This window comes from Talpa occidentalis, unplaced genomic scaffold (genome assembly GCF_014898055.3).
Source record: "Talpa occidentalis isolate TD23 unplaced genomic scaffold, MPIMG_talOcc4v2.1 talOcc4.7, whole genome shotgun sequence".
Taxonomy (NCBI): Eukaryota; Metazoa; Chordata; class Mammalia; order Eulipotyphla; family Talpidae; genus Talpa; species Talpa occidentalis.
In genome coordinates this window covers 64,326,857-64,352,909 of record NW_023605083.1, presented here as the reverse complement: position 1 = coordinate 64,352,909, position 26,053 = coordinate 64,326,857, and the positions used below count along the sequence as shown (strand labels likewise).

At 50.3% G+C, this 26,053-nt stretch overlaps 1 protein-coding gene and 1 non-coding gene across 8 annotated transcripts in view; both read right to left on the bottom strand.

Moving 5' to 3' along the window:
* Positions 1-12,203: 12,203 nt before the first annotated feature.
* On the bottom strand, positions 12,204-12,310 carry LOC119233081 (U6 spliceosomal RNA). Its single transcript, XR_005122248.1, has one exon. It is a non-coding gene; the product is annotated as a U6 spliceosomal RNA (small nuclear RNA).
* Positions 12,311-17,950: 5,640 nt separating this feature from the next.
* Positions 17,951-26,053, bottom strand: part of RGS3 (regulator of G protein signaling 3) — a 140,329-nt gene continuing 132,226 nt past the window's right edge. For 4 of the 7 annotated variants that reach the window (XM_054689374.1, XM_054689375.1, XM_037493566.2 and 1 more), the window contains 5 exons: positions 24,470-24,534; positions 21,003-21,104; positions 20,585-20,646; positions 19,798-19,964; positions 18,879-19,064 (listed from right to left, as the gene is read on the bottom strand). In XM_054689374.1, coding sequence (XP_054545349.1) covers positions 18,879-19,064; positions 19,798-19,964; positions 20,585-20,646; positions 21,003-21,104; positions 24,470-24,534 — 582 coding nt within the window. Of the gene's footprint in view, positions 19,065-19,797; positions 19,965-20,584; positions 20,647-21,002; positions 21,105-21,201; positions 21,610-24,469; positions 24,535-26,053 lie in introns of those variants that run through there. The other 3 variants (XM_037493569.2, XM_037493570.2, XM_037493574.2) reach the window with 2 other exon arrangements.

The following is a 26,053-nucleotide window of genomic DNA, read 5'->3' as shown; positions in this document are numbered from 1 at the left end:
TCCTGCTGTCGCTTGTCTCTGGGTCATCATATCCCTCATTGGGTCCTTTCATGGCCACACTTCAGTAAAAGGACCCTTCATTATTCTCAAAAGGTTATATACAAATGCCCCACAAACATGAAAGGACGCCCCACATCTCTAGTCACTGAGAAATTCAAAGTAAAACCACAGAGAGCCAGCACCTCATGCCCATTAGGCTGGCCACTGAATATTAAAAACTAGCAAGTGCCAGTGAGGATATGGGAAATCAGCACCTTTGTGCACTCTGGGTGGGATGTCAAGGGGGTAACTGCTATGTATGGCAGTTTCTCAAAACAGAAAACAAAACTACCATGTGACCGAGCAGTTCCACTTCTGGAATTCTAGCCAAAAGACTCGAAAGCAGGGACTTGTAGACCCATGTTTGTAGCAACACTCTTTACAACAGCCAAAACATGGAAGCCACCCAAGTGTCATCAACAGATGCATGGATAAAATTGGAATATTACTCAGCTTTGAAAAGGAAGGAAATTCTGACACATGTGACAGGGATGCAACTTGAAGATATTATGCTGAGTGAAAAAAGTCACAAAAGGACAAATATGATTTGATTTCACTTTCATGAAGTACCTAGAATAGGCAAAGAGACAGGAAATAGAAAGGAGAATGGCAGTTGTGACAATGGAGGGTGGAAAATAGTTGCTTAATAGGGACAGTTTCAGTTTTGCAAGTTAAAAAATTTCTGGAACTCCATTGGACAATATGACTATATTTAAAAGTACTAAACCGCAGAGTTAAACATGGTTAAGATGGCAAAAAAAACAAAACAAAAAACTTTGCAAATCATATGTTTTAAATATGGGCAGATTATTGTATGTTAATTATATCTCAATAAAGCTTTTCTTTTTTTAAGTCTTGTTATTGAACTCTCTTCAGGAAAACCAGTGGTTGCCAAGCTGGTCTGCGTCTTAGCATCTTCTGCGATCTTTTAAAAATGTCAAAGTGGAGTGGGGAAGTGAGAAAAAAATTAAAATGTCAAAAGTCCCAGCCAATTAAGTCACAGCCCCAGGGGTTGCACAGGCAGCAGGGTTTTGATGCTTGCAGGTGATTGAAATGTGTGCCCAGATTTGACACCCACTGATGGGCTCAATGGGAAATTAGAAGGAACAGTAGCCAAACTCTCGGACACAGAGAACAGATGGGTGGTGGTGTGGCGGGAGGGTGGGAGGACACTTAGGGGGTGGACAAAATAGAAAAGGTGGTCAAAAGTTACAAACTTCCACGTATGAGAGAATAAACCCTTGGGGGTGTCATGTGCAGCCTGGTGGCAGCGGTTAGTGACACTGTATTGTTTTCTTAATGCCCTCAATAGGTTCTTGGAAATTTCTACTTTAATTGAAGTGATGCATAACATCCTGCAATAATAACATCATTTCATTCCACAGTCGGTAGGGGATTGTTTTTAATCTCATCAACATTATAACATAACATAGAACAAAAAGATGTTCTTTGAGGACCTACTGTATATATTGAAAGTTACCGAAAGACTAAATCTTAGACGTCCCCAATGCAAGAAAAAAAACTAACCGTGTTTGCTGCCAGATATTAGCTAGATTTATTTCAGTCATCATTTTGCAACATAGATATAAACATCAAGTCATGAGACTGTACACCTGAAACTAATATAATATGTCAATTATGCCTCATTAAAAAAATTGAGAACCCTTAATTTTAAAAAAAGGAATAGTGGATGCAAAGTATGCAGCACAACCCCTGATACATCATTAGTGTTCAATAAAATCTACCCAAAATATCCATTGGTATTATTATTATTACCACTTCTCCAGGTCGCTGTGGGCCTCTGAGAAACTGCAAAGGAGGCAGGGGGTATGGGGATAAAATCTAAGGTAAGACAGGAAAGCAGGAGGGTGGGGTCTGGACTGAGGTAGAGAGAGGTAGGAATCCCGTGCTGGCTGGGGGACTGGGGCATAAGACTCTAAGGACCCTCGGGCCTAAACGATGTCACATTCACCATGTCAGGAGGCACCTGCCTCCAGCCCACATCACTCAGTGGCTCCAGTACTCACTAGGGGCATCTAGAATCAGTGGGGGTGTTGGTCCAGGAAGCAGCATATCCTGCAACAAACAGGCACAAACCATAAGGATTTTTAAATGGCCTGTCATTACAGAGCATCTCCTAATTTTTCAGGGCTTTCCAATCACCCCTAAAGCCCCAGCAGCCCTTCTCTCAGCTTTCCCTCTGGGTTCCCTGGCCTAATTATCACCTCCATTTACCTCCATGTGACCTGACACCCACTCCTCTTGCTGGTCTGGTCCCCATCCTGCCAGCTATTGGCATGCTGGGTGATAGTGGGCAGCTTTTCCCTTCTCTCTTCTTCCCCATCCATCCATCAGGCCATCAGGACCCCGCTAGTCTCAGGAAAGGTAAAGATTTCAAGGTCCCTTTTTACAAGGGGGAAGTGAGGACTAGGAAGGACAACAATCTAGTCAAGCAGTCAGCACTAGAAGTCAGAGTTCCTGACTCTAAATGCCTGGCATCTCTGCCCACTCTCCTCCAGGGGGTTTGTGACTTGGGGTGAGTCAGGGTACCAGTGAGAAGGTAGTACCCCTCTTTAGGGATGCTGCAACAAAACCTCAGCTCCAATTAGGCAACCAGACTTCCCCTAAATAAACCTCCGAACAGATCAGCTTTGGACAAGTCACTCCTTTGCTCAAGTACCTTCGGTGGCTCCCAATTTGCTTCCCTGAGCCAATCTTGCTGTGCATCCCCTTTGCCTTACATTCTGGTCCCCATTTGCAGGCCTTTGATCATCCCTCCTCCTAGAATACCCTTCCCCGTCTCCTTCTTTTAAGTCACCCAGTGTCACCTGCTCCAGGAAGCCTTCCTGCTCTCCAAATTGGACGAGAGCTCTCCCCGTGCTGGGCTACCAGAGACTCCCTTAGGTTGGCCCTGGGAACCTCTGGGTGCCCATCTGTCTCCTTCTGGAGATAGGGAGTGATCTGGGACCAGAGGTCATGTCACAGCTCCTTCTTGTCATTTTCTCACTCTTGGCACCAAGAATTAAAAAAGAAACTGTTCAGTGACCCCCGGGGGCCCTGAGCCCACACCAGAACGAAGAACAGGGACAGTTTTGTGCCATGTAGTACACAATTCCAGGTCGGAGGTGGCTGAAGGCTGGGCCCAGTGCCTGGTCACAGGCCTTGACCCCACCTCCCTGTGCTGTTTTTGTTTTCTTTCTCCCCGGCCAAAGGCTGCAGGCCTTTCCGAGCCACAGCTGGTTTTTATTGCACCAAGGCTCAAAAAAGGCCTTTGCATATTTTTAGAGAGAAGGGGGAAAAAAGAATATTTTCTTCTCTGACCAAGATGAGGGCTTGCTCCAATTTTCCATCTGTTCTCCCTTCTGGGTGGAGCTGGCAGGGAAGTTTCTCTGCGGGAGGATCCTGCAGGCCAGCGGTTTATGAGCTCATAGATATGGCAAGGCCAGAGGCTGCAGGCACGAAGCCTGCCCACCTCCCCCAGCCCCACAGCAGAACACAGCACATCCCTCCGCTTTCCTGCTCGTCCACATGCACACAGGCCCCAGCCCCGACGCCCAGAGGGGAGTTAGGCACGGGGTAGGGACCGCCGGGAGCAAGGAGCCCAGAGCCCCTCCAGAGGGGGCGACTGCATGGAAGTCTGGACCAGGAGCCTCCACTCTTGCTCCCCAGAGCCCTGGGGTGTGTGGCATCCTACAGGGGTGCCTGGAGACAGACAACCAGGGCACCATCTGGGACCAGGAGAAAGAATGTGTCTCGCGCAACTCTAATGGCTGGCTTTCAAGTGTCTGAAGATCCCCTCGGGATGAATGAAACACCCAATTATTTTGAGCATCACCGAACCCTCAGAACTTTTGTTGAAGTGCATTGTCTCAATCAAAGGCTGTGAAATGCATCAGATTCCTGCTGGTGTGTGTGTGCACATGCGTGTGCGTGTGCATGTGTGCATGTTCATGTGTGTTGTGGTATCTGTGGGATGACTTGTGTGGGGTGTGTCGGATGTGTGCTGTGTGTGACTGCTATAATCAGGCCAGGGGCACATCTGGAAGGGGGGCCTGGGTGGGGAGGCGCTGCTTCTTCCCCTGTACACTCACCAACATGGCGTCTGCTCGAGTTCTTTCCAGAGAAACGTGTTGGCGAATGCATGACAGATAGAGGCGGCAGTGGAAGGGAAAGGAGCCATCCATTTTATGAACTTGTCCCCACCAGCCCCTGCCCCTGATAACACAACTGAAGTCTATCGCTAAGTCTGAAGCCCAAGGTGCTGTGTTACCCACAGAACAGGAGCCAAGCCCCATCCCTACACAACAGTGATGGGGGCCTTTCCCCTGCTCAACTCTCCACCTGTCCCAGCAGGTGCACCCTCGTGCCCACATAGCCCCTGGAGGCCAATGTTGCCTGCTAGAGGCTCATCCTGCCTTCTTGGAAATGAAGACAGCCCAGCCTGGGCCTAGAGGAGCTTCTTCGGAGCCGTGCTTTCATGCTACAAAAAGCCAGATTCCAGGTCCTTCCAGCCTGGGGGCCTTGGGAAAATCTCGCCCACCCCAGAGCCTTGGTTTTGTTTCTTCATAAAGTGGTGCACACTGCAGCTGCCTCCTGGAGTGGTTGGGAGGACCACATGCTGTTGCAATGGATTTGGCACAGGTCTGGCACAAAGGAGGCCCCAGTTGGCATGTGTCCCATTCCTAGGTGTCCCCCTCAGCACAGGATACAAGCAGGGCACCAGGGATGCATCAAATGCCAGTAGGCACTTCACTCCCCTGGGTCCTCTAAACTGACCTCCCCCTGCCCAAGCGTCTCCTGACTCCCATCATAAGCAGTGTCCTGAGTCTACAGCTGAGCATTCCAGATCCCTCTCAGTCTCACCAGCATCTTCAGGCTCTCCCCTGCACCTGTTCACACCAGCTAAAGTCAGCTCACACATCCTGCACCACCACCAGCATTTGTCACCTGTGCCAAGAGCTTTATTGGGGGTCTGCATAGAGCAAACAGCTCAACAGGATGTGATCCAGAGTCTGCAGGACACAACATTGATGACTCCAGAGTCATTTACATGGAATGCCATTCCCCTCCTCTGGAATCTCTGACTCACTTTTAAAAACCTGCCTTAATCTTCAACACCTCCAGGAAGCCTTCCTTGATGCGCACCCCTCCAGGCCAGTGAGGAACCTTCTTCCCAAGTGTACCCAAATCCAGTCACTGCTGTCCTAGCTGGATGAGTGTACCCAAATCTAGTCACTGCTGTCCTAGCTGGCATGTCCTCCCCCCCAGAAACCCTGTGGATTTTGATGAGGTTTACACCATCCTGCTAGTTCTCCTTGCTCTCCGCCCTTATGGCTGCCCTCTGTCTCAGTGACCCTTAGGCTCCTCCATTCTGGAGACACTCCCAACACACAAAAGCACAACCATCTTACTCCAAATGCTTTGCAATGCAGAGTTCATTTGGATCGCAGAGTTTCTGACATCCTGGAGATGGCAGAGAGCAATTCCAGTGCTGGGCAGAAGACAAATTGACATTCAGAGTCAGACAGCACATTACTAGACTGTGTCAAACCATCCTTTGCCCCAGAGACTCGCCAGCTGGGGTATGTGTGGGGGGCAGGGAGGACTAGACCTTGGGGAGTGTTCTGGAAACTCCTCCCTCTCCTCAATTAGCATCCCTCCCCCTATTCATGTTATGATGGAGAACTTGGTCTCACTGGGTCCTTGGAGACCCAGGAAGGCCTCATCTAGATAAATTCACTCTCTGCCAATAAGCAAAAGCTGCTGCTGTCCCTTCTTTTAAAGAGTCCCTGATCTGGGCTGAATTGAGTTCCCCAACTTCACATACAGTTCTTCCTTGACTTACCCAGGGGTTATGTCCCTGCAACCCCACTTAAGCCCACTTAAGCTGAAATGCAGTTAATACACCTAGCCTGCCTGAAACATGCTCAGAATACATGCTCAGTCTGCAACCGGGAAAGAGCTATTTTATAATAAAGTGTTGAATCATGCACTGAAACAAAACACAGGACACTGTACGTGGGAGTTGTTGACCTCATAGCCATACCACCAGCCGGGGAAAAGATCAGAACTCAACACTCACCAGACAGGCGAGACTGAATGCGGAGCTTTTACATCCTTGCATGTCAACAAAATGTGTCAAACCCTCTTAAGTTATATTGAAGGTCTAATCCCGTTATCTCAGAACATGAGATTTAGAGATAAAGGCCACTAATGAGGTGTTTAAAGTAAAATTATAGCAGAGTGGTGCCCAGAAAAAGGGGAGGTTTCATGTTCCCTGCCCCACCAAGGGAGGGTGGAGCTGAGCAGGGAGGAGAAACAGCTGCAGAGGAGACAAGGAAGGAAGGAAGCAGGATGGAGAGCCAGAAGGAGACCTGGAGGAGACACATGGAGCAGAGAGACATGTGAAGAAGCTGCACTTGCTTCTTGGCCCTGGACTGGTTGAAACAGATGCGGGTGAGAGACGCACAGCGAGGTTCACAGTGGCAGCTTTTATCTTGATTTTGCTCTTTTCCTCCCAGACTTGTCTGGCTGTTTCTAACCCTTTTCCATGGGTTCCCACTGGAAGGTTTTAGACTTGTGGCAGACTTTCGGGCCTTGCTCTGGGCCAATCCCATTTGGCTGGACTTTTACCCACTGGGGGATGGGTGACTTTAGGTGCTTGATTTAGAAACTATATTCCTTTTCTTTTCTGTATTATTCACCAATTGTGTTAAAGTTCCTTTCCATTAAAGGTCTATATGTTTTGTCTTGATGTGGCAGATGGCAGAACCTATTTAGAGCAGGCAGGTTTGGGGGTCCTGGGGTGCCCCTTCTGGGGTGTCCCTCCCCTGCCCTGTAACAAAATGAGGGTACTGAGGGATGGGAGGGCCTAATCCAATGGGCCTGGTATCCTTATAAGAGGAGGACATTTGAACATAGACAGGGACATGGGGAAGACAATGAGGAGAAGCAAGAAAGTCGCCACCTGCACGCCACGGAGCCAGGCCTCAGGGAAACAGCCCTCTGCACCCCTTGATCTCGGCGTCCAACCTCCAGAAGTGTAAGAAAATATATTCTGTTGTTTAAGCTCCTCAGGTGCTGGGACTCTGCGAGTACAGCCCTAGAGAACTCGCACTGATAAAGAAATGTCATCGCCTGTTTAGGGGCTTGTCTCCCCTTTTAGACTGTAAATTCCCCAAAAAGCTGACCTGTCCATGCCTTGGAGCTTCAAGTCCACCACACCCGAAAAGGTTCTGAGAGTGCTTCCTGAGCGATCACCTTCCAGGTAAACAGATCATGAGTTCATGGGCTCTTTAAATCAACGAAGGCTAGAAAGAGGGGAGCCCCAACAATGCACATCTCCTCCTCCTCCACCCGTGAAGCAGAGCCATCCCACCTACCCTCTGGTTTCACCCTCCAAGCCCTGAAAGAAAGGTAGCCCTCCCTTTAACAGATGAGTAAACTGAGGCCCAGACAATGGAAGTACCTTGCCCAGGTCATTCATGGAGTCAGCCCCATCAGGGAGGAGAGACCAAAGTCCTCAGGTCCCAGGGAGAACCGGGGATGACAGGGGTTGGAAGCCTCTGCAGTGTCCCACCATCTGGAAGCAAACAGAGAGGACTTGAGTTTGAATCCTGATTGCTCCTCCTGCTCGTTGTGTGAGTTACTGACCTCCCTAAGTGGGGCCTCAGTTTGCCTGCCTGGACAATGAGGCCAGTACATGTGGGAGCACAGCACAATGTCCAGCTCACAGAAGGGGCTCAATTTGCTGCTGCTGCTGCTGCTGCCGCTGCTGCTGCTGCTGCTGCTGCTGCTAAAGACAGTCTTCTGGAATTCCAGCTGGCCCAGCACCTGGCCCCACAGGAAGCCTGACAAAGAGCTCCCCACAGAAGTTTTTCCTGCTGGTCTGCGGGGAAGGCAGACAACCTTTGTCACTCCAGGCCCCAGCACGTTGTCATCTGCCCTGCTCTGGGCCTCATGGGGTGCAGGACAGGGTAATGCTCAATAGCCCATTGTTCTTTCTCCCACCCAAACCCCAAGGCCTGCCTGCCGGGAACCAGCAACTAAAAATAGCCCCACTGCAAGTTGGGGTCCAGCTGCTTATCTCCCTCTCAGGGTCAGGAGCTGCCACAATCTTCCTGACCACGACTCTGGGCGAAGTCCAGCTGGGCCAGCTCCCAGACCAATCTCAGCGGAGAGTTCAAACTTACACCCGCAAAATATTTAGTGGAAAATTCGAGGCCAGCTAAAATTCCCTCGAGGCAGAGGCTCAGTGCAGACTTTCAGAGTTCCAAGTTCAGAGGTGGTGGTGAGGAAGGAGGAAGGAGGCTGCCGGGCCTGTGGTGGGTTGGGAGGAAAGACCCGGAAGAACAGGCCTTAATTGGTGAGGCAAAGAAAATTAAGGAAATGCATGCCAGGTGGCAGGACCAGCAGCAGCAAAGGGGTGAGGAATAAGACAACAGAACAATGAGAGGCTATGGAAGTCTGTGTGTTAGAGCAGGAAGTGAGCCTTCGAGGGAAGCCCAGGCCCATGGAGAAGGGCCTGAATGCCAGGCCTGGCTTCCCTGGCTTGCCTTCCTCTTGCCTTGCTTGGGGTGTGTTCAGAGACACCTTCATTTCCAAGGCTCCTCCTATCTCTTCTCCCTACGGAGTATCTTGGCCCTGAGGAAAGGACTGGTGAGTACAGAGAGAGGCGCCTTCAGCCCCCTGGTCTCTGGAAGAGGGTGCTTCCCAGACACACATCACATGGTCTGCAAGGGCTCTGCCGCCATTCAGGCTTTCCACTGGCACTTTTCAAGAGCCTGCTCCGAGTTGGGCCCTGGGTAGAGTGCTCTGGACCCCAACCGCAACTCAGCTCCAGCCCTTGAGGGGTTCCCAGTCCAGGGTAGAAGCGGAAAAGTGAAGAGGCAACTCTCAGGCAGAGTCCCTGAGCATGGTGCTGGGACATCAACACAGGTCACGGCCCTGGGCTGGTTAAATAGGATATAGGCAGGTGAAGAGGTGGCAGGAGGGGTGACCCAGGCAGAGCAGTGTGTGCAGTCTTGCAGGCGCACGTGAGCCTAGCCCCATTTGTGTGAGCAGAGCCGGAGTGGTGTGAGAGCAATGAGGCTGGGTAGATCTTCAGGGGGCCAGATTCTCTCCTTCTCTGAATCCCCCCACTGGACATAAACACAATAGTCACCCAATGAAGGGCTGCTGAATACAATTGTTAGAAAAATAAGAATCAACTGAACTCAATAGATTAAGTCCAATTTTTTAACTCAGAATCTGGGAATTTGGTCACTGATCAGTTCCAGCGGTGAGTTCCCAGAACCTCTGTGGCTGCCTCATTGCTCCCTGCATCCTCTCCCTTTGGGGCTCTACTTGTTGTAGAATGTCCTTCCCTGCCCTTTGACATCAGGCACCACCAGCTGACTTGTTTGTGTCAATGGACACTAGCAGATAAGTTTCAGAGGTTTAAAGAACACTTGTATCTGAAAGAAAAAAATAACATTAATTCTACACAACACCTTCCAGAAAATAAAAAATGCAACTCCCTATTTGTTTTAGAAAGCCAATCTTAACTTGACATCAAAACCAAAGATAGTACAAAACAAAAAATGTAGAGCAGTATCTTTCACGTATGTGATGCAAAAATCCTTAACAAAATATTAGCAAATGGAATTCAGCAACATATTAAAAAAGCACACACTGTTACTAAATGAAGTTTATTAAAGGGATGCAAGTCTGCTTTACTACTTCAGCATCAATCAATGCAATATACTGTATTCACAGGCTGGAAATTCATATGACCAAGTGATGCAAAAACCCAAAAAGTATTAATAAAATTCAACATCACTCATGATAAAAAGCCTCAGAAAATTCGGAATAAATAAATAATAAACTTCCTACATATACATAAACTTCCTATGTAAATATATTTGTAAATACAAACATTCTAAAGAAATAAAATAACAACATAAATAAAGAAGCTTCCTAAATTAATAAATAAAACTACAAACACCCAAAATACTATTACTATTGTTACTATTAGGCTTACCAGTGAAAAACCGAAAAAAGGGTCGGCCTCTCTACCTTAGGCAAATCCTCAATGAATTGAAAGCAACTGGGGGAACTTTTTGAAATAATTCTATATTTTGAAATAATTTCATGTTCACAGGAAATTACAAAGATAGTACAGCGAGATCCCACAAATCTTCACCTAATGCCCCCCAATAATTCCATCTTATGTAATTACAGGACAAAATCAAAACCAGGACTCTGACATGGGTACTATATGTACATGGAGCTCTGTGTCATTTTGTTATGTGTGTAGATTATGTAACCACTAAGAAAATCAAGATGCAGAAGCATTACACCATAAAGATCTCCTGTCCCACACCCCCATCCTCCCTAGTGCCTGGAACAAGGAATCTGCCTAATAAGGAAATCAAGGGGGGAAAATGGCATACAGATCAGAAAGAAAACAATCCCTACTGGTAGATGAGATGATTGTTTATGTAGGGAAACTCAAAGCGTCCACAAAAGAATTCCCAGAACTGTAATTTCAGGAAGGTCACAAGCTAGAGATAGTTGTATAAAAATCTATTGTATTTCCATAATCTGAAATGACACACATGGGAACTGAATTAAAATAAAAAATCCTTTATAATCACTAAAAACAAGAATGAAATACTTGGGTGTAAATCTAACAAAACACTTGTATGCTGAAATTGCAAGATGCTAATAAAAGAAATCAAAGGTCTAAATTCATGGGGAGACACTTCACGCTCCTGCATGGCAATATTTACCAGTTCTCCACAGATTGCGATACATGTTGAACGTAATTAATATCAAGATCTCAGGGAGACTTTTGCAGGTTAGGCAAGATTATCCTAAAATTTACACAGAAAGGCAAAGGAACCAGAAGAGTTAAAACACTTTGGGGCGGGGGGAACCAAAGGGGGAAGATTCACTCTATCTAATTTCAAGACTTAGATAATAACCGTAGTAATCAGGACAGTGTGACATTCACAGAGCGACAGAAACATCAGCACAAAACAGAGAATCTAGAAAGACATCCGCACACATATGGCCAAATGATTTTTGACAGAGGTGCAACAGCAACTCAATGATACCACTTTACACCCCCTAGGATGGTTATGCAATTCTTTGTTTTAAAAATTTATTTATTTTATTTACACAAGCACTGGGTACAGTCAGAAGCACAGGAGGGTGAGAGAATTCACCAGAGCCAGAGCAGGGAACAGAACAGGCAGACTGACAAAATACACTGCTGAGGGGAGCAGCGGGCACGGCAGGAGAGGTCTGCGCACCATGTGGGACCCTCACCGGCAGCCTGGGATCAAACCAGCGCTACAGAGGCTGTGGGCAGCTTCACAGCCCAGCGCTCAACCGCTGCGACACCAGGGGAGGCCCTGGCTATACAATTTTAAAAAGACAAGGGCTCATTAAGATGTGAAAATATTGGAACTCCCGCACTCTGCTGGTTGGAATATAAAATGGTAATTCTAGGTGTAATTTTTAAGAAATTAACAAATCTTCCTGAACAGGAATACCACAAGATCTAGTTTCTCTGCATCCTTGCCAGCACTAAATGCCGTGCCTACATTTTATTTGAACTGTTCTAACAGGTGTGTGGGGATATCTCACCCAGATCTTAATTTGCATTTCCTTAATAACTTGTGATATTAGACATTCTTTCATGTACTTCTTTGCTACTGTATGTTCTCTTTGGCTAAATGTCTCTTTGTATCTTTTTCCCATTTCTAATTAGAGTATTTGCTTTTTTTCCGGTTGAGTTATGAGAGTTCTTTCTATGTTTGACGTCAGAATCCTTTGTCAGATACATGATTTGCAGATAATTTTAGTCTGTAGCTTGTCTTTTCTTGCTCCTAACTTGTCTTTTGTAAAGCTAAGTCTTTTTAATGAGGATCAAATTCAATTTTCCATTTCTCTCTTTTATGGATCATGCTTTTGGTGTTAGGTCTAGGAACTTTTCAACAAGCCTGAGGTGCTAAAGATTTTCTCCTATGCTTTCTTCTAAAAGGTTTAGCATTTTAGATTAAACATAGAATCCATTTCGCGTTAATTCTTGTGTAAGATGTGAGGTTTAGGTGAAAGTTCTTTTTTATTTCATTTGGATGTCCAGTTGCTCCAGTTAAAGACTATCCTAAATGCATTGAATTATTTTTCGCTTCACGAATTTGCGTGTCATCCTTGCGCAGGGGCCATGCTAATCTTCTCTGTATCGTTCCAATTTTAGTATATGTGCTGCCGAAGCGAGCACTGCATTGAATTATTTTTCAAAAAACTTTGAGATGTAACCACCTATCCTACACCTATCCTACATTTAAAACACAACCATTTACCACACAATCCCTCAGGGAAGTTCCTAGACATTTATATTCCCAAGAAGTGAAAACTATGTCCATAAAAAATTCTCTATGCAACTGTTCATAACAGTTTTATACGCAATAGCCCCAAACTGGAAACAACCAAAATGTCCCTCAATAGGTGAATGGTTAAATCAACTGTGCGTCCTTACCAGGAACACTAGTCAGCAATAAACAAGATTGAACTACTGATACACACAACGGCTTAGATGGATCTCAAGGAAATTGTGACAAGTAAAAAAAAAAAAAAAGCAGTCTCAAAGGTCACATACTGTATGGCTCCATTCACATACCATTCTGAGCATGACAAAACTACATAGATGGAAAGCGGATTCCTGTTTCTGGGCTCTAGGGAGGGTGGGGTTGTGGGACGGGAGATCTTTGTGGTGTAATGTTCTGTCTCTTGATGTTTGTAGTGGTTACATAATCAACACATGTGACAAAATGACATAGAGCTCCATGTACACATAGTACCCATGTCAGAGTCCTGGTGTTGATGTTGTCCTGGAGTTATGTAAGATGGAACTATGGGGGGAACTAGGTGAATGTTCATGGGACCTCTCTGTACCATCTCACGATATTTGTAATTTCCTGCAAACATGAAATTATTTCAAACTATACAATTATTTCAAAAAACTCCCTGGGCTGTTTTCAATTCAGCGAGGATTTTCCCAAGGTAGAGAGGCTGATCCTTCCTGCCACAGAATGGAGGTGGGGGTGACGTGTCACATGGGGTGGATCTGAAACCACAGCGAGGAGCCAAGTTATCACCCAGCTCCTCTGGGATCGGTTGACTCCAGCTGAGCTGCAGAAGCCTCAGGGAGGCTTGTGTGTGTGTGATGATTGTTGTCCTAAGTCTCTGGATTTGGAGGGGTTTGTTCTGAAGCACTAGTGTGACAATAACTAACACAGGCCCACTTGCCCCCTCTCTTCCTCACTGCTCTAAGAGGGTGGATGTCTGTCGTTGGTGACTGAACAGATAGCTAGATGTCCCCCAACATTTTCTACCCTTCTATTACCTTAGAGTAATAGAACCTCTGATTTTTTTCTGGTCCTACATTTCCAGCCTCTCTAGGGATTAAGTGTGTCATGTGACTAAGTTCTGACCAGTGGGATGTAAGAGAAAATGTCATGTGACAGGGAATCTTCTCTAAGAAATAACTGACATTCCCTTTACCTGCCCTTTTCACACTGCCCACTAGCGGGAATACAGAAATGATGGCTGGAGCTCAAGCAGCCATTTCGGACATGAGATAGAAGTTACATTTTGAGGATGGCAAAGCAACAAAATAGAAATTAGGGTTTCTGATGATCAGAGAGACACCACACAGTCCTGGGCTACTTAAATCTGAATTTCCTTTATGTGAGACACAATCTTCTCTCTTATGTTTTCTGTCCAGCGCCTGGACCCTATACTATTGCCAGCTCCAGTTGTGAGAACATGGCAGGGCAAGAAGCAAATACAGCCTGAGGAGTCAGAATAAGAGGACTGTTGCGGTGAATTTTGAACATTCTGTAGTTGTTTTTCAGATAGAAAAATTGAGGCCCTGTGAGGGAAGGGTTTGCCCAAAACTGACAACAGAGCAAAACTGGGCAGCGTTTCCTTCCCTCCAGTTCGGGGTCAGCCAGCTTTACCTTTGTTCATCCTCTTCCTCTTTTTTATACCCTCTGGTTGCAAACTGACCTCAGCCCCTGGGCCTGGAAGGGGCTCCTCTGACTACAGCTCGGGGTGTGTGTGTGTGTGTGTGTGTGTGTGTGTGTCCTGACAATACACACACACACACACACCCCATACAGAGGCACACTTGGCCTGGCTCCCAGCACCTCATAACACACCAAGCACCATTTGTCTCTTTGAAGGTCCTCAGAGTCAAGGAAAAGTTTGATTCCCATGTTTTCCTGAAAAAGAAACCAAGAGGAGGGCAGGACTGGGGGTTCATCTAGGATCACACAAAGGGATTTGAGACAGATCTGGGGTCAGACCTACCACCTGACTTTAGATGCTATTCAATTACCCTTGAAACAGCAGGTAAAGACTCTTTTGCGCCCCCACAGGGACTGGGGCCCAACCCTGCCCTCTTGGGTCCTTGCCCTGGCTGTTGAGTCATGGTTTGTCTGGTTTAGAAACTGGCCCCTGAGCAGATGCGGGGGTGGCTTCCTTCTTTGCAGCTGGTTGGTGCTTGGTCTGACCTCACTGCTGTGCCCGTGTGGGGCACCCCTCCGAGGCTGGCACACTGAGGGTTTAGACATATTACCCCACTGAGTCCACGAGGGTCCCATAAGGGACCATTTTATTCCCATTTTATTCCCATTTTATAGATCAGAAGATTAAGACTCAGAGAGGCCAGGTGACATGTCTCAAAGCTCAACGGGAACTGAGATTCAGCTCATGACCATATCGCCACTCAAATTTGCACTATTCCTAGACTGTGCAAAGATCCAGGTCCAGGCCGGTGGTGAGGCTGCCTGGAAGTTGGTGATCAGGGTTCCCAATACTTGATCAGCCATGATGTACTTACCCACTTTCTCTGAACCTTGACTTTCTCACTTGTTAAATGAAAACAGCCTGTTGTGAGGATGCTGGCGATAAGGCATGGAATGCCCTCTGTGACCACAGCAATGAGATTTCGTTTGCAACCTGGCCCTGCTCTCCCCAGCCCTAGGCATGCCCTCATGCCCAGTGGGTCGAGCAGCCCCCATCACCTCTTCAGCTCTTTCTCAACCCCATTTTCTACTCCAACCCAAGAAAAGGGCACCCCAGAGGCAAGAGCCTTCCCTCCTGTCAGAAAGAGGACAGGCAAAGCCAGATGTTTCACAGATGCTGCCAATTGTAAGCAAAACAACAGCACACTAGCAAGCACTTCTCTGAGGCCGGGGCCTGCTGCTTGGGGGTGTGAGAGCACTGGGAGGGAGACAGGGGTGTGGGGCTAGATTTGGGGGGGAAGAGTACTAAATCAGAGAGGCTTTCTAGGGTAAGATTCCGTGGGAGGGACTGCTACCAGGTTGAGACAGCAGGTGAGGGCCAGGGGGTGACAAGGGAGGTGAGGGTAGGGAGCTCAGAGGAGGCTGATGAGGGTGAGCTAAGCTTAAGGGAGTGCAGCTGAGGGTCTGGGGAGACTTAGGGACTGATGGGGCAGATGAACCACAGGAGCTACAGCTGACCTGTTTCCATTGCCCCACACCATCCCAGGATCCCACCTGCACAGGGAAAGAACTTTAGAACCCCACACCCAGCCCCTAAGGGGCTCAAAGTCCCTCCTGGGCTGTGTCAGAAGGTAACAAGTTCCCTGTCATTGAAGCAGAAACCCAAGAAGGGACCCAGAGCTGAGCAGCAGTATGGACTGGACAGAGTCTGGGAGGCCCTCTCTGCCCCAAACCAGGCCAGGAGGCCTAGGACGTAAGGGACTAGACAGGCCTCCTCCAGGCACCGACGTTGGCACAGCCAGGCTGAGCCCCTCCTGTGGACATCCAACCAAGGACACAGCGGTGCCCTCTTTCCATGCCATCTCCAGGTAGTCAGCCAAGCCGACTGGCAGCGGCAAAGGGACGGGCTATTTCTGACTTACTCCCTGGAACAAACTGACTTTGTCTTCCGGCAAAACTGTTCCTGGAGGGACAGGGATGTGGGGTCTGAGGCTAAAGTCTCCCCAGACGCTCTGATCAGGCTAGAGCCAGGCCTGTGTCACTGAAGGATGGGCTTTGCCCATCCCCATGCACCTGAGTGACGCCTGCGCTGCCAGCAGCTCTCACTGAAGGAGCACATCCCTGTGCGGGGCTTGGGGCTGAACATGTCCCAGGCACCACCTCACTGAGCCATCGCAGTCCTGGGGCAGATGCCAACACGCACAATTTAGAGATGAAAAAACCAAGGCAAAGAGAGATCACATGATTTATTCATAGACTCACAGAGAGCAGGAAGTGGTGTGGACAGGGCTCCATCTCTGCTTCCCTCCCTGTGCTCAGTCTTCCCACCTGTGGGATGGAGAGAGCTGACAGCATGACCTCATCGCTCCCAGAACATTCATTGACCAGCCTGAGCTCGCCAGACATAGACCAGCGGGCCTGTGAAAGAAAAGTGGGGTCCATTCCAAACACTGGATTTGGGGGGAGGTGTATATCCCTAGGGGAGCCCAGGCTGGGCCGGGGCAGGAGCATCCAGGCGTGGTTCCAGTCGGCTTTCCAGCTGTTCTCTGCAGCCAAAGCTGCTCTGAGGCTGAGGGACCTGCGTGAGTAATGGAAACCAGGCAGTGGGGCCTTCTGAAATGGGAATTCCATCTGCCTGACTTTGTTCTCCTAGACTTTGGTTTCCAGGGCAACTTGGGGGTGGAGGGAAGGAAAGGTGAAGGGTCTGGCCCGAGGCTAAATCCCAGGAACCTAAAGAAAGGGAAGGTGAGTGTCCAGGGCCCAGTGTCTCCTCCAAGAAGAAGCCACAGAGAGGTCAGGCCAGGCTGGGACTCGGAAGTCGTGGGTTCTGTGGCCAACTCTGCCCAAGTCATCTTGGGGGGAACATGAGTAAGAGCACAGTCCTCAGCTTTCCCAGTGGTCAGGCCCCCACATCTCAGGCCTGGCCAACACCTGAAAGGTACCCTTGTTTGAATCAGGAGCAGAGCTCTGCTGGCCCCAGCTTGTAGCCACCTGAGGCACAGGTGGCTCAAAAGGTGGGGAAGCCCCACACCATTTACGGTGCCAGCAGAGCTCACTGGCAGGCACAGCCCCAGGCCCCCGAGACCAAGCCCCACTCCTGAAGAAAAAGGTCCAGGGAAAAAGGTTGTAACATGCACTGAGCACCTACTATATACCAGGCCACCAGATGCCCTTCTTGTGCCGGGGCACACGAGGGGACAACGGGCCTTGCCCAGGAAGGCCAGTGAGGGGAGGTAGGGAGGAGAGCGCGCACCCAGTCCTATGTCCTTTGTATCCCCAAGTCTCCAGTGGGGAGACCTGAACCCAGGTCCCCACGCAGGGAACAAGATGCAAGGAGACTGGGCCCCTGGCCGCCTGCAGCAATCCCATCTGGATTTATGCCAGCCCAGCTGAGCCCGCTCCTGCTGCAGGTCATGCCCTGGCCACTGGCCCAGACTCTGGCAGCTTGGAGGTGTGAGGATCAGGGTGAGCTTTAGCATCAGCTTAGCCTGAGTTCCAGTCTCTCTTCTTCCCCTTTAGGTAAGTGCTTCAGGGCCTCTCTTGCAGTGTGGCTTCAGACCAGGATACTCCTAAATTTGCACCTCTGTTAGGCACAGGGGAGGAAGCCCTCCCCAGGGCCGCAGAGACTCATGGGAACCCTACCTCCTGGCAACTTCTCAGCAACTCCTGTCCTTAAGGCCTCACCCATTTCTGCCAGCCAACTCTGTGCCATCTGAAAGTCCTACTAGACCCCCCGGTGTGGTGGGCAGAGAAGTGAAGTAACTTGCTGAAGGCCACATAGCCAGGGGTGGTGCAGGCGAACTCCATCCTCTAGAGAACAGGCAGCCAGACAGGATTAGGCTGACCCTGTTTCTGCTGTTTGCCAACTGTATGGCCTTGGACAAGTCACCTTATATAACTGGACTGTGCTCTCCTCGTCTATACAGTGGGGACAAACCCGCTCCCCAGGCTTGTGGAGAAGCAGAGATGGGAATGGAGCGAGCACGGCAGAGCGCCTGGCCCACAGGGCAGCTCCCACTGGGTAGCATGTCTGTGGCTCCAGGATGAGTCGGTGATGGCAGGAGAGAAGCTGGACTGGCAGTCCAGTCACCAACCCTCCTGTCCTCATTTACCGGGTCTCAAAACCAGGACCACACACATCAAGAAATAATATTTTATTTACTCTGAGACTTGGCTACCAGGTGGTATGAGGGCGCCAAGCTTTCCCAGAGCCACAAGGGACACTTGACCCAGAGCTGCTGGAATCCGTGAGAGGTCAGACTGCAGTCCATGCCCCTCAGGCCCTGCAAGAAGACCCAGCTGCCTGTCACTGGTGCCGAGGACCAGGAATCCCCTGATGCTGGAAAGTGGTGCTCACCTTCTCTGTAAGGTGGCTGTTCACAAGGCAGTGGATAAAATATTGCACTTGTAAATTAGGAAAACTGATGAGGCAAAGGTGTCCCATTACAGGACAACGTGCTGTTGAAATAAATAAAACCCAGGCAAGGGTCTGAGTTGCGAGACCCATAGAGGACCCCTGAGGCCAGCTCGGGGTCCTCTGCCACATCAGCCAGTTCTTTGAGGAACTTGGTCAACTCAGAGTCTCCTTAGCAGGGAACAGCAGCTCTGGATCTGGCTCAGCCAGGGTCTCCAACCTGCCAAGGCCTTGGAGCCCCCTTGTACCGGTACAGTGGGGACCCCCCCCGCCCAGGCCAGTCCCTCTACTCCTCCAGACAGACACCTCCGGGAGGCGTGCTTGCCCCCTCTGTTGCAGAGGGAAGGGAGGCAGCTGGGGGGGGGTCCCGGCCCGCATTGTGTGAACAGTGCCTTTGGCAGCCCCTAAAGTGGAGGACTCATCTTCTTCTGGTTAATGAGGTCCAGGTAGGGGTCCGAGCGGAGGAAGCGTGGGTATGAATCCTTTTCCATGAGCCCAAAGATGCGCTTCTGTGCTAGATCGAAGCAGCCCCGCGTGACACTCTGCAGGTTGCCCTTGGTGTGCTCCCGCGTGGAAGAGTCCAGGTTTACCTGCCGAATAGGAGGGTGGCATGGTCAGGGGGCTGACCCTGGGGGCCGAGAATGGGGGACAGGGACTCAGCTCCCCATCTCAAGCTTCAGAGTGGAACCCCGAGTCAGTGGATTCCAGTCCGGCTTGGTCACTTACTGCAGCACTGGTAGTTTTGTGGGGTCTGAAAACCAAGTCTGGGGTCAGGCTGCTTGTGCCAGTCTCAGCACTGCCACATGGAGGAATGTGACCTTAAACTAATCACTGATGTGCCCTGAGCCCTGGTGGTCTTATCTACAGGCTAGGAATAACAGGAGTCCTCAAAGGGTTGTAAAAATCAAGCCAGATCATCCTTAATAACTAGATAGGAATTAAAGGAATAGATCAACCCCTCGGACTTCGCAGACAGTAAGCGCTCAATAGGTACTAGCTACTGTGCTTAGGTTCTCAGGGACCATCTCCTTAGTTTCAAAGTGACGATAACATCAAAACCTATTTTGCAGGTTTTCATGAGGGCTAAAGACACGCATAGAAAGGGCTGAGCACACACCTGGTACACAGCGCCTTCATGGTGGCCGTTGCTTATATCTGCAGAATTCCTTCCTTCCCCTGAGCCCAGCTTGCTTCCTTTCTACCCTAGGTACTCCGGCCTCTTCCATTCCTGAGCTCCTCCCTGAGACTGTCAGGCTCCTCCAATCATGGAGGGACCCCTGGCCATGGGGTGAGGAGGCCTGAGGGTCCAGGCTGAGGTCCTACCTCCTTGCAAGCCTGGGTTGCGATGTACTCAGCAAAGATCTTCTTGGCTTTGGCTGTCATCTTGGACTGTGATTTGACCTTCTTGAAGTCCTCACATGCCAGCCAGAATTCCAGGTTCTCCTCACTAAATTCAGTGCGAAGGAAATTCTGGAACATTGCTATCCCATCTGCAAGGGAAAGTGCAGACCCTGGAGTTAGAGACAGAACCAGCCCCTTGTGCCCTAGGGAGCCCCACCATACCTTCCTTGGGCCTCTAAGGTAGAGATGCTAGGAGTTCAGTAAGATGACCCACTCCCAGAAGCCAGGAGCTCTGGGCTATGGCACCACCCCCGCCATTGCCTCTCTGTGGGCTGTGGTCAGGTCTTCCCCCAATCTCTGCCTCAGTTTCCTCATCGGTAAAATGGAGCACATCAGCCTCAGCTCTCGGAGCCTGTAGGACCAGAGGAGGTCCTGCCCGTGAGACGATGGGCACATCTGGCCAGTATAAGCTCCCAGTACATGGAAATGTTTATTGTTATTCTGGGAATATGGGTATGAGCACACAGGTCCCAAGGGCCTCTCTCAGGCAGTGCCAGCTCCCATGGATGGGGAGGGGCTGGCAGGAGCCAGCTCCAAGACCAGACCAAAGGCCTCGGCCTCTCCCACGCCAGGGACACCTGGCTGGGCCCAAAAGCGAGGGAAAGGCAACCTGTCCAGGACAAGGCAAATCCTGAGTGTGGGAGTGGGAAGGAGAGAGGAGGGAGAAAACAGGATAGAGAGGGAAATAGGCCTCTTGGCCCCCACTTACATTTGTCAAGCAGCAGCTTCTCCAAGGACTCGCCCCACTTGAGGGCTTCCTCCGAGGTAGGCCTGAGGGACAAGGTAAGGGGTGTACTGAAGGCTCAGTGAGGCTGGGAAAAGTGGGGTGGCTGGGGTTGGGCAGTCTCCATTAGCAGACCTTGGCCCAGGTGGCAGCCTGACTGACGAGACCAAGAGGGGGCCTACCCCTTTTTTGGGGGTCGGCATCACATCTAATCCCCACCTCCATCCCTGGCTGCGGTCCTCAGCACTGCTGTTTGTGGGTACCAGGTTCCCTCAGAGAACCTCCATCTCCTCCAGAGCATGGTCAAGCCAACAGAAGCCCCCTCTCCCCCCCCAGTCCTCTTGTCCCAGAGACCTGTGAGAATTGGGGTGGGGGGTAGGCAGGGATGTCAGGGAGTACCTACTTCAAGGACTTCATCATTTTGTCTGCCTTGCCCGCTGGCTGGGCCCCAGGGGACTCGTTCCGCCGCCTGAAGATGGCCAGCTTGTTCTTCATGTCCTTGGCTCTGGGGGCAGAAGCAGAGGAGGTGGTCGGTCAGCCTGGCACATTCAATCCCTGCAAATGCAGGGTGTGGAGGGTGTGGCTGGGGCTGGGGCACCTACTCCTTCATCGTGTGCCGCCTCTGGAGGTTCCCGTTGCGTGTGAGGTACATGCCTCGCAGCATCTCTGCAGGGCCCCCCTTCGGGGCCCCAGGGAGGGTCTGCAGGGAGCACCCTGGGCTCCCGACTCCCACTCGCGTCCAGGGCCCAGGGCAGCAAGGGGCGGGAGCAGCCGAGCGCTCGCCGGGATCCCAGCCGGACGACTGGACGGCCAGGCACAGGCCGGGCTGGGACTCGGCCGGGAGGAGCCAGGAAATGGGCGGGACAAGAGGTGGAGCGGAAAAAAATCCCTCCCGGCCAACCCTGAGAGGGAGCCCGGAAAGGGGCATGTGTCTGCGAGGGGCAGCCTCTGGGGCCCGCCCCGGCAGGAAGCCAGACCCTGTTATTTGTGACCGGCCTCCCCGTTACCATGGCAGCGCCAGGGGAAGGAGGAGAAAACAAGTCAGCAAATTGCCGGGAGGGTAGGAGCGAGGGCGGGGAGGGCCTGCCCACCGGAGTGGCGGGACGGGCTATTTTTAGCCCAGAACCATTTTTAGCCTTGGCACACCCCCCACCCCCACCCCGGGCAGCGGATTTCAGAGCTGAGTGAAGCTGGCAAGAAAGAGGTTGAAGCCCCCCCCTGGTCCCCAGGCCCCCAGCAGAGGTGTCTCCACAAGATCTCCAGCCAGCCAGCCCCCCAGCTTCAGTCGCTGGCTCCGGGACAGCCCCCATGAATTTGCAGGCTTGTCCGGAGGTCTTTGTACAACTTGAAACCAGAATCACTTCAGAAGTACAAATCCTGTAACCTTGGAAAAACGCCACTGAAAAAATGTAATTGCATTTCTTTTTTAACGCACATTTAGATTTGTGCTTTTTGAAAGATAATTTTTCAGTTTGAAGTTTTGGTCCCCATTCTTCTAATGGAAGGTAAAAAACGCTGCCTGGAACCCGGAGTGAAAATTTAAAATTTTAAAATTAGCCATCAGCTAAGTAAGTGTAAAAGAAATTTCACTCACTCAACTTTGCCTTGCATTGTGTAAATTTGTATGATTTATACTTCTGAAGTTATTCCAGCTTCAAACTGTGCTGAGACTAAGGGGGACACCTCGTGTAATTAGGGGAAGTGACTCTTGGGGGCAGGTTCAAATCCCAGCTCCAGCAGTTACCACCAACTGTGTGCCCTTGCTCAAGTTCCCTAACCTCTCTGGATATCAGGCAGTTTCATCTGTCAAACAGGCATGCTGGAGTTGCTTCAAGGCAAGGAGAATACGCATATCAAACAGTGTCGGGGCAAAATAAACTTCAGGTAAGGTAAGGAGCTGACCCCGACATGTCCAGAGGGTCTGGAGTGGTGGCCCTGAGATGGGGACCCTACTCTATCAAGTTCCATGCCAATGAGACAAAGCCCAGCAGTCCCGGGATCAGCCTGGCTCAGCGTGGCCTGGGTGGCTGGAATGAAACAACAGGGCTTCCTGGGGACTCCCTCTGTCTGAGAGCCCGCTGCTCCAGGCCCAAACCAAGTGAGGACACAGAAGCCCAGAGAGGGGTCAGGGGTATGCTTGAGGTCCAGCCTGCAGGCACCTCCATTCACATGGGCCCTTGCCAGCTCAGAGCCTACCAGGCGCTGGCCAGAGGGGGCCAAGCCTTCTCTTCCTGCCCAGCTGCCCCCAGGCTGGCTCAAGGCTGCAGTGCACAGATCCTCAGAAGGGATCTTAGAAGTCCGCAGTAGCAGTTAGAGGGGCCTTTATGTGCCACGTGGGCCCAGAGGCAGAACAAGGATCCACGTAAGAACAAGCACTTTTTCTCCAGTCATGAAGAGACAGGATGATTGGCCTCTGGAGAACAGGCGCCCGTCAACAGGGGTTCAAAGGCCACTTAGCAGAGGTGTTGTGGAAAGGGACGCCTTCAGAGTGCTCTACATTGAGCTGAAAAATAGGCTCTAAAGAAAAAAATATTATTGTATTGTAATACACTATTGATGTGTTTTGATTTTAATTAATACAATGTGTTAATATATATTTTTGGAGCTGCATGCTAGATTCCAGCTCTACCTCTTGCTGTGTGACCTTGGACAAGGAAATTCTTTCTGCTCAGTTTACTCATTTGTAAAACAGGATAAATAAGAAAAAAAAAAGGAAAAATGATAAAGGTTAAATTTTATGGCATATGTAAATGTACATAGAACAGTGCCTGGCACAATAAATATCAGTTAGTTTTATTATCCTGGATTCTAAGAGCCCTCAGTTAAATAAACTTTTAAGAATGTGAGCTTCAGGCATTCAAAAGGCAGCGCCTTCTCTGGCGGGCAGCCAGAGTTGGTGGACCAGGACAGCTCCAGCACCCTGGACAACTTCCAATGCCGCCACTGTTTCACCCCTGGGAACAACACCCATAGCAGCCTGAACCAGATGGCTGGTGCAGAGGACTGTTTTGCTAGTGCATTTCTCCTTCCCTAGAAAGCGCTATTGTTCCTGGTTCAAGAATTGAGAGAAGCCTGCAGTTTCTGCAGGAAGCCGGAGGAGTACAGGGGAACTGGGGCAAGAGAGGTCTTTTAGGGTAGTGGACCCCAGTCAAGGTTGACAGCAAGAAGTTTGCAGGAGGCATATGGGAAGGGCTCCCCCCAAAGGGTTGGCACCATGTGCACCCCACTGCCTTCTTCTCTATTCCACTAAGCAGTATCCAGGGTGTTGGGGTACAAAGAGTCCCGAGGAGAACCCCCACGCATCCAGCTCACTGGCACTCTCACAAACCTCCACAATGAAAGTATAAGGAGCCCTGAGGCTGGCCAGAAAGCCTTGGATTAAGCTATCTAGACCAGCAGCGCCCCCTCCTGGCCATGCCAGAGACTGTTAGCCTTCAAAAGCACGAGGACAAAGGGGAATCCCTTTAATGGGTCAGTTCAGCCCTGTCTCAGGTTACTCATAGCCCCACAGGGAGCAAGGAAACCTCTGAGGTCACTCAGCGTCTGCTAGACTCAAGGGTTGGGCTGAGGCCAGGGCAACCTAGCGGGTTGTGTCTGCTTTGTTTCCTGTGACTTCCAAGTGCTGAATCAATACCTTGCCTGGCACTGGGTGGCTGCTGAGGGCACTGCAGAATGCTCAAGACCCTGCTGACTCCACCCTAGGGCCACTGCTAAGTCCTAAGATCCTATTGCTCACTGTCTGTCGGGGCAGGACTGAGGCAGCCTCTTCTCCCCACCTGTACCCTTGAAGGAGAGACAAGCCCAAGAGTAGAGAAGAAAGAAGGGTGCAGGGAGCCTCCCTGATTGCCAGGGCGGAGCTATCCAACGTACAAGTTTTTGCTCTTTCTCTTCTGGGAGCCTTCATCATTGTCCCCAACTGTGTCGGCCCCACTCGTCTGCAGAGAAAAGAAAGACATGCTGTGATCTGGGCATCCAGAGGCTGCTGTCTGAGCAAAAACAGGCTGGCGGATCCAAGAGCTCCGACAGACAGCCCACCTCACTCCCAAACTTCCCACCACTTGCAGAACAGGGAAGGGAGGAAGACCATGCAATGGGGAGCTGCTTATGCAGGTACTGGAGCCAGCCTGACAGCACCTCTAGCCAGAGGGTTCTCCAGGTGCACCTAGGCACCCAGCTAGGGAGCAGAAGCCAAAGATATAGTCGTGATGGCAGAGTCCCTATTGTAGGCTGGAGATCAGGGGTCCTGTTGGGATTCCGCTGTGTGACCTCAGAGTTGCTATCCCTCTGAGCCTCTAGATCTTATTTTCAAAATCAAGATTTCAATGACTGACTAACTTAGGATTCTGAGGTTTGAATGACACTTGAGATTGGACAGCTGTGCATAAGATGAACTTACACAAGCCTAAGAGCACCTCTCTTGCCTGAAAGTTTTCCATGGCTCCCTAGCGCCCTTGGGATGTCTAAATTCTGTAACATGACATACAGAATCTATCAGCTTAAGATCTGGGCAGTACATTCCATTTTAATAGCAGATACAAATCTTTCAATTATGCTTCCAGCCTGACCCCTGCTCCTGCCACCTCCTTGAGCTGCCCTCCGATCAGAAAAACGTCTTCACCTGCCCTGTCTCCCCCTTTAGGCCCTCAAATGTGCTATTCCTTCCATGAAGGTTGCTTTTGTGACTTTCCCACTTCCTTTTCCTCCAATCTTGGAAAATACCTAGAGTTTGGGTAAGTAGTTTAAATGCTTTCTCCTCTGGGAAGCCCTCCCTGACTGCTAGACCACATTCGTGCCCCTCACCCCTTGGAGGTCTCCACCACACACAAAATGACGTGTTCCAAATCGGTCTCCTCTGCCCCACTGTCAGTTCCCAAGAGTACAGCTTCTGGGCCTCCCCTGGTGGCGCAGCGGTTGAGCGCTGGGTTGCGAAGCTGCCCGCAGCCTCTGCATCACCGTTTCGATCCCCGGCCGCCAGTGAGGGTCCCACATGGCGTGCAGACCTCTCCTGTTGCACCCACTGCTCCCCTCAGCAGTGTACTTCTGTCCGTCTGCCTGTTCTGTTCCCCACTCTGTCTCTGGTAAATCCTCTCACCCTCCCGCGCTTCTGACTGTACCCAGTGCTTGTATAAATAAATAAATAAATAAATCTTTAAAAAAAAAAAAAAAGAGTACAGCTTCTGTCTGCCTCACACATGTTAAAGATCTCATAAATATTTGTCAAATAGGGCCTCCTGGTGGCGCAGCGGTTGAGCGCTGGGTTGAGAAGCTGCCCGCAGCCTCTGCAGCGCCAGTTCGATCCCCGGCTGCTCCCCGGCCACTGGAGGAGGGTCCCACATGGCGCGCAGACCTCTCCTGCCGCCCGCTGCTCCCCTCAGCAGTGTACTTCGGTCCTTCTGCCTGCTCTGCTCCCCGCTCTGGCTCTGGTGAATTCTCTCACCCTCCCGCGCTTCTGGC